Raw genomic sequence first — 7,639 nt, forward strand, 5'->3', positions numbered from 1 at the left:
GATTTAAATTGAATTATCCATTAAAAAATATCTTTCACACACGCATAAATATTAAAAAATCAATAGAAAAACACGAAAACAGCTCTTCTAAAGTGCAAAATGCATATTGCACTTTAGAGGTTAAAGTGCCTTCATATTTGTCTTTTCAAATAATTAATGGTGGAATTATTTTATTCTTATAATTTAGTCAATATCACTTTCTTTAAAATAATGTATAAAAAATATTTAAAAGTGCATTAACCACCTGTAATAAAATAAAATAAAAAATTGTAACTACCTATAAATTTTAGTTGATCACTAATTACTTAATTTCTTCAAGGGATCAAGTTCGATTGTCTCGTTAGGAGAAGCATTCAACCATGGAAACAAGTTCTTGTTTTATCATTTGCATGGATGATACTATCACTTTTTATTTTATTTTATTTTTTTCTCACAACCATTTGGCAAAGGTTGGACTTGCTCATCATTTATTTAAGTTAGGAACTTATATGTTTTTCAATTCAATAGCTTTAACATTTGTTTTGAGTGTTTCAGTGGAATGTATTAGTTATTCATGGATTTTAGAGTAGTTTTTCGGAGTATTTAGTTATTCATTGTAACATCATAACTTTTGTTGGATTTGATTAAAAGGAGAATGAGAAAATATTTGTTAGTGATAGCATAATGATCGACTAGTGTTCATAAAAATTTTCAAGTGGTTATATTATTTTGGTGAATTTTTTTTTAATTATGGTGGGAATGTTTTATATTTTCATTTAAAAAATTAATTAACTATTTATAAAAGTAAAATTATCTAAACTATTAATTATTTCCAGGATTAGGATGAATACAGTTTAAGGCAAATTTCTTTTATAAACATCCGGAGGACGTTTTATGTAAAATTCAAAAAGAAAAATTGTTGGGTGAGATTTTTGAATTTTAAAAAAAAAATTAGAAAGGAAATTGTTAGATGCGATTTCTGAATTTCTTTTTAGAACAACTAAATAATAAAAATCGGAAGGTGGATTTTTTTTTTCCGAAAAAGAATTAAACAATAAAAATCGGTGAGCACGATTTTTGCATACCATCATACACATCTCAAAGAAATTAGTGCCGTTGAAATCTGGCACCATCGATAGCAGTGTATTTCTCACCACTTTCATCATGCTGTTGTTTGTGACATTTTAACCTTAAGTAAAATATGCACTTTATAAGAAGTTGATTCGAGACCAAAATCTTTTAAAGTGAGGGAGTTAGTAAAGTAATAAAATAAGAGGGTAATCATTCATAAATTAAGATTTTAAAACTCACATATAGTAAAAGCTACAAACGAAAATTATCTCCTCTTTATCACTTTATTAATCTCTTCACTTCGAAATATCTAAATTCATCGATCCAAAAAGCCATAATTTTTATCGAATTTGATTTGGAGTAGACAATTGATTTTGATTGCTTAGAGCCTACTCCATTGTCCTAGTATACATATTAGTATACATAGCATCATACACAACTCAGAGAAATAAAATCCTAGTAGTAGTAGTTAGTAGTAGGGGCATGGTCTTGAGTTTCACAGAGAATAGAGTGCATCCTTTTTTTTTTCCCTTAATTGTTTGATAAAGTGTGATATTTTATATTTAATATTTTCTCTCATATTCTCACTTAAGACATATAAGGTGAGAAATTACACTACCAAACAATCAAGGAGGAAATTAAGATGATCCATTCCTAAAAATAGGCAATAAAGAAAAGGGATGGGACGAGTGTGTACGAAGAGTCAAAGATGATGAAGCGTCGTGAAGGTAGGTGATAGAGGGACTCTCGAATGAGCTTCTAGAAGAGGTGGCCATCGTAGCCTGAGAGGCTCGGCAACAAGATTGGGGGATTCTCAACCCACCTCATGAAGTGCATCCAAAAGGGCCTGTGAGGGGCATCTCTCTCAAGCTTCAGGAGGTAGAGTGCAAGCGCCGCATGGACTTTGTCCCCAACGTCTCCGCCATCAACACCACTTTTCGAGATCCCTGTCGACAAGAGACTCTTGACATGGTCTCCTCCCTCGGCATCTCTGGCACGCCCGGCATTATTGAGGTTGACCCTGTCCCCGTCCACCAGAACCTCTCCGCTTTTGGACGGGGTACTGCTCCCAGGATTAGGTATTAACAAGAAGACGGAGAGGAAGTTTGTTTATGTTTTTCATCGTACATTGTTTCCATTTTGTTAGGTTACACATCTTACTGCGGCATAGGTTTCCTTTTTGTCTTCATCTCCTTTTTAATCAATAACGATTCATTGTCATTACTTTTTGAGTGCGTCACTGGATAATTGATTCGAATACAATCTATATATAAAGCAAGCTTCTCAAAACATTTACATGATCAAGTGTTTACGGTGCAACATACGAGGTAGTAACAGAATTTGGGTATATAGCAATATATTCAACAGTTTCTGGTGAGACTTGTACGAATGCAATAATCTCGGAATAAAAAACTTCTCAAAATGCTATATATAAACGTGGTGTCATGTTATGGGACTAGAGTTACACGAAGAAAGGATGAAGGGCTAGCTCACTCACTGGAATTCGCTAGCCCAACCATGTTGAGCATGTGGCGATCTTCCTTAAACCTTTCGAGTATGGTGCCTTTGACGGCATCATTCTTGCCTAGAACCGTTCCTTGAGTCACTCCCCAGCACTCTATTACTTCCGGCAATATGCGGTTGGTCTTAGAGAGGCACGGGCTACCAAATGTGGAACACGCAAATGTATGGCCTTGATCGAAGTTTGCCGAGATAAAAACACCATAGTGACTAACTCGTCCTCCGAATCCAATGCCATTTGGAATGTCTGCCGAACTGAAATTGATGGCACACTGCAAGACATGGACATTCAAGAGAGGAATAACAGCATCAGAACTCTAATCCACACAATAGCAAATAGTTACCTAATAGCAACTAAATAAAACCCCATGAAAGATTTTGAGATCAATACATTTTGTAGTCTCACATGTTCAACCAAATTTATCATCTTCCTTTTAAGACAATCTGTAAAGTTTTTCAATGTTCATGTTGATGCTAATTATTCTTCTTAGTGCAGGATTGATGTTATTTAATCTAAATGACACTATCGCACTAATGCAAAATGAAAGGAGAGAATAACAATAACATTCTACAATTCAGAACAAATGAAAAGGCAGATCAGTACACAAACATCTGGCGTTAACATAGGGTCCGGGAAAGGGTCACATCTAGGGTACAATGTATGCAGCCTAACCAAAATCAGTGATTGTTAAAATCCGTAATTAGAAGCAGAAGTTACCCATTGTAGGTTATGGTTTGCTCCAGTAGGCCGGAAAATGGATGCCTTTGGATTCAGTTGAAAAAGGAAACATTTCAAATCTCCATAAAAATCAGCATGCCGTTCCCATGGCTGAGAAGCATATCCTCCATATATATAACCCTCTTTATCCTTAATAATTAACACACTGGGGCCTTGATGATTTCTGCAGTTTGGAATTAAGAGTTATGCATTCCAATCATACCAAGAAACAGAAAGTTTACTATCTGTCACTACCATAAGAAAACAATAGAAAATGATAAGCTACAAATTATGCTCTATCACAAATGTTTTTATCACCAAACATAAGTTGCATTTTACATCCAACTTTTGCAATTACCACCAACGAGCCATGAGGTTTTGGACTCTAACAATGAAACTCCTAATGATGATAGTTTATGTTCAACAACATAGAAGTTAATTCTATGTATAGTTATTAGCTTCTAAACCTAATGACAAGCAAGAGACAACATTGCTAATAAGTGTCATGTACAATACCAACTGCTTGGCTGCTTGCTAGCTTTGAACCAATACTCTTCCGAGCATTTACTCAAAATGTGTATTTATCTTCTATTTAATACAGTTACACAACAAATGGAATTTGCTTTTCTGGTTCTCTTTGTTCAATTTCATGCCATTCAGTGTACTGAATGTTAACTTATGTCAGTTGGACCTGCCTAGGCCTGAACTACCTAAAAACATCATCTGTAGCCCATGTATCATGAGCAAATTGAAATAAATCTCCAATAGCAGTTAAGACAGGCTGGCTTTTGAATTGTAACAGATATGATCATTCTGAAGAACTATATCACATACTTTATCTTAGCTTCAATGTGAGTTGTGGCTTCGCTAAAAATCATCCCCCCCCCCCCAAAAAAATCCCAAAAAAAAAAAACAACAACAAAGCCTTGTCCCACTAGGTGGGGTCGGCTACATGGATCAAACGACGTCATTGAGTTCTATCATGTATCAAGTCTACAGAGAGACCGTTTACATGTAAATCTCGTTTGACCACCTCATAGATGGTCTTCCTCTGTCGTTCACCCCTTGTCCATCTTCCATCTCATCCACCCTCTTGACTGGATGCTCTGTCGGTCTTCTTCTCACATGTCCAAACCACCTGAGACGCGATTCTACCATCTTTTCCACAATAGATGTTAATCCAACTCTCTCTCTTATATCTTCGTTCCTTATTCTATCCAATCGCGTATGACCACTCATCCACTTAACATCTTCATCTTTGCCACAATTAACTTATGTTCATGCTAAAAAAAAAAGAAAAAAACAAAGTGCTAAAGCCATGCTCCATAAGCTACAACTTACAAAGGGAGAAAAGAAATGTTCAACCATAGACACAAGTCACTGTTCATTATGCATCTTCAGGGATTTAAGAATAAATAAATAAAGGAGTAGAATGGTTTGAAAGCCAAAAATAATTTACTTACGAAATGTTTCCCAAGAATGTATTAAAACTAAGACCATTAATAGAACTATGATATAAAAGCATCCAATCTTCCAGCTCGTGCTGAGAAAGTGCACCTCCTATATGCCAAGCATATTCCTTTCTCAAAAGTAAAATGCTAGGATCAATGTCGTTTGAGGTCAACAAGTTTGGAATTTGAGAACCTGGTCGTCCTAGAACATGGCAAAATTATGGAAATAAGAACTCACAACAATTACTTACTATGGATTTACTCAAATTAAATCCAGTAGCACTTCATCTAAACAATGGTACCAGTTACCAAATTGAATAGGGTCAAAAATTGAAGAATATGGCGTGATGAATTGCATGTTAACAGTCCAACATATACATACAAGAGTTCTAACTTCTAAGCAAAACAAGGTAGATAGCAAAAAGGGTAAACCACCATTTTTGGCACCAGAAACATTATAGTTCTGAAAATAATAGCACCTAAATGATAGAAACGCACTCATAGCAACCAAGGATCATGAGCTTTACATCAAATAGATGCCAAACATCTAATCCTTTACACAATTTTCTTGTTTTATGTGAGCTTGGGAATGCTTACGTATAATTTGGACAGCATGTGAACAGTTTCAAGACTGAAGTGATGTTACATGAAACTCAATTAGCAATTTATATCCAATCAAATGGACAGACTGTTTGTTCTATTGAAACAACATAGCATCTTGATACAACTGTGATTTGATGACAAAAACATTGGAAACTAAATACCAGATACCTGAATCAGGTGGCATCAGCAAGCTCCCAAGAAGCTTCCTAGCAGATGGGACATGAGTGCACCAACTTCTGAAATCCTCAAAAGACATAGACTCCTCAGTGCACCCTTCTTCATGCATTGAGAAATTTGCAGCATTTAGAAATATGTTGACAATGCCCTTATCTGAACTTGATCTAGCTTCATTATCTTTTATGCATAATATATCCTTAAAAATGGAAATCATAACAGACTCCAAATCAGACCTGCACCTCGAATTCCACATGCATCAACAAAAAAATAAAAAGGGGCAGAAAAGAAAGTAAATCAATACTCAACAGAGTATTATAACTGAATATTTGACATTTCAATACATTGAAAATATTTGCTTTTTATTCTAGTGAGCATTTACAAAGATGTCTAGGAGGCTATATCATTATTCTAAATAAGAAATCACAAATAACATATCAACAGGGATGACAATACCATCAGTTGTAGAAGCAAATCACAAATATCAGCTGATTAAAACTAACAAAGTTTTTTAAATCTAAGGAATGAAATCCGGCTGCTTGGAGATAGAATAATTATAGAGGCGAGAGACATCAAGATATAAAGTGACTAAAGTTCACCTATTCATAAAGAAATATATAACGATCAATATAAGAATAAGAATCAGAAAATAAGTAAAACAGCATTAGTGTTTAATTGTTTACACAAGAAAAAGGGTGTTCCGCTATGATCAGACCTACAAATAGAGTTAACTTTTAAAATGCATAGAACTAGCAGTAGCAAGAATAGCAAATTCACCTCCCTACAAATTTATCCCCATTTACATCCAATAAGCGAAAGATGAATTCTTCAATGTCATCTCTTGTTCCTTTCTCGTAAGTAGCCTGCGAAACAGATAATCAAACTTCAAATAAATCTAATTTAGGGATATAACAACAAAAGATGATGATGATTATGTAAGTGACCTTAGCAACAACGAGGTCTTCAAAAGTTAAATGCTGATCCTTGCGCTCTTGAGTAACTAAATGGAAAATTCTATCCCCAAGCGGGCCATGGAGTCCAAAATATGACTACAATGAAAAAGAAGGGATTATATTAGGGTTTATTGAACAATTAACACACGAGAGAGAGAAAAGAAAACCTGAAAAACAGAGGAAGAGATGTATTGGGCATTGCTCTGAGACTTGGCAGCGAGCGAATCGAAGAGAGACCTTAAGTCTTCAAGTTCGTGGTGAGTAAAGGCTCTGCAAGAATTAACATTTTTTTTTATCTTATAGATTACTCAGATCGAATGAGAGTGTGTGTGGAGAGAGAAATAACGAAAGAAAGAGGAACCTGGAAGCTGAAACAAAACGGGGATCGGTTGGAACTGACTGAGACTCAGAGTTGCCCATTGCTAATTCCTTCTCTCTTGTCCCAATCAGAATCAACTGTCTTCCTTTCTCTCCCGTTTCGGTTTTCGCAGTTTCTACTTTCTGCCCCTCCCCCTTTTTTTTCTCTCGCCTGTCTCTCTCTCTCTCACTCTCACATCTTTGTAGATTTCCAAACGAGAAATGAGGCTAATTTTTGTTACACATGGAGAAAGAAAAAATATGGGTAAACTAGTTTTAATTTAACATGGTTAGTAAAATAATATTTTTTTATTTAAATATTATTAATTTTTTTTTAAATATAACATTTGTTATTAATGACTTTATATTGTGTTTTCCGTCAAGAATTAGAACTTTTAGATCACCACGACTCTTAACTCTCGACAAAGCAATAAAATTGCTTGTGAGTGAACATTGATTTTAGTAGATAAAACCCTACATATGATAATAATTGACCTTAATCCTTGTTTATTGTCATTGTAAAGCACACTCTTAATGGAGATTGTTTCTGCTGGAACTTAAATGACAACCTTAAATCTGAAAGGATCAAGTTCATTTTTGGAATGTATACTTTGTTCGCTAATATTTCAACTGGTCACTACCATCGCTCCAATTACATTGTTGCCAAGTTCATTAACTATTAACCTTGTTCCGTTGCATAAAAATAAAGTCTAGTCTATATTTTGCAGTAGCATTACTGTGGCTACTAGCTTCAAAATTAACTTGTAGTTTGATAGTCCCGAACATTTGATGTTATTTAGGAACTGTGGTGT

The 7,639-nt window shown here is 34.8% G+C and overlaps 1 protein-coding gene across 1 annotated transcript; it reads right to left on the reverse strand.

The window, feature by feature from the left end:
• Positions 1-2,298: 2,298 nt before the first annotated feature.
• LOC107604681 (TLD-domain containing nucleolar protein) lies at positions 2,299-7,081 on the reverse strand. Its single transcript, XM_016306328.3, has 8 exons — positions 6,832-7,081; positions 6,638-6,740; positions 6,462-6,566; positions 6,295-6,380; positions 5,512-5,753; positions 4,753-4,942; positions 3,290-3,473; positions 2,299-2,843 (listed from the first exon to the last, which is right to left on the reverse strand). Exons 1-8 carry the CDS (start codon positions 6,888-6,890, stop codon positions 2,541-2,543), a joined length of 1,272 nt encoding a protein of 423 aa, XP_016161814.1. The 5' UTR covers positions 6,891-7,081; the 3' UTR covers positions 2,299-2,540.
• Positions 7,082-7,639: the final 558 nt, after the last annotated feature.

This window comes from Arachis ipaensis, chromosome B6 (assembly GCF_059453495.1).
Source record: "Arachis ipaensis isolate K30076 ecotype BB chromosome B6, ASM5945349v1, whole genome shotgun sequence".
Classification (NCBI taxonomy): Eukaryota; Viridiplantae; Streptophyta; class Magnoliopsida; order Fabales; family Fabaceae; genus Arachis; species Arachis ipaensis.

What these genes read in the sequence shown, in the direction of transcription:
- LOC107604681 (XM_016306328.3), bottom strand. Translation starts at nt 6,890, where the DNA reads ATGGGCAACTCTGAGTCTCAGTCAGTTCCAACCGATCCCCGTTTTGTT. An exon ending in AAGACCTCGTTGTTGCTAAG is followed by an intron (nt 6,381 to 6,461) that starts GTCACTTACATA and finishes TCTGTTTCGCAG; the next exon opens with GCTACTTACGAGAAAGGAAC. An exon ending in CAAACCATAACCTACAATGG is followed by an intron (nt 2,844 to 3,289) that starts GTAACTTCTGCT and finishes CATGTCTTGCAG; the next exon opens with TGTGCCATCAATTTCAGTTC.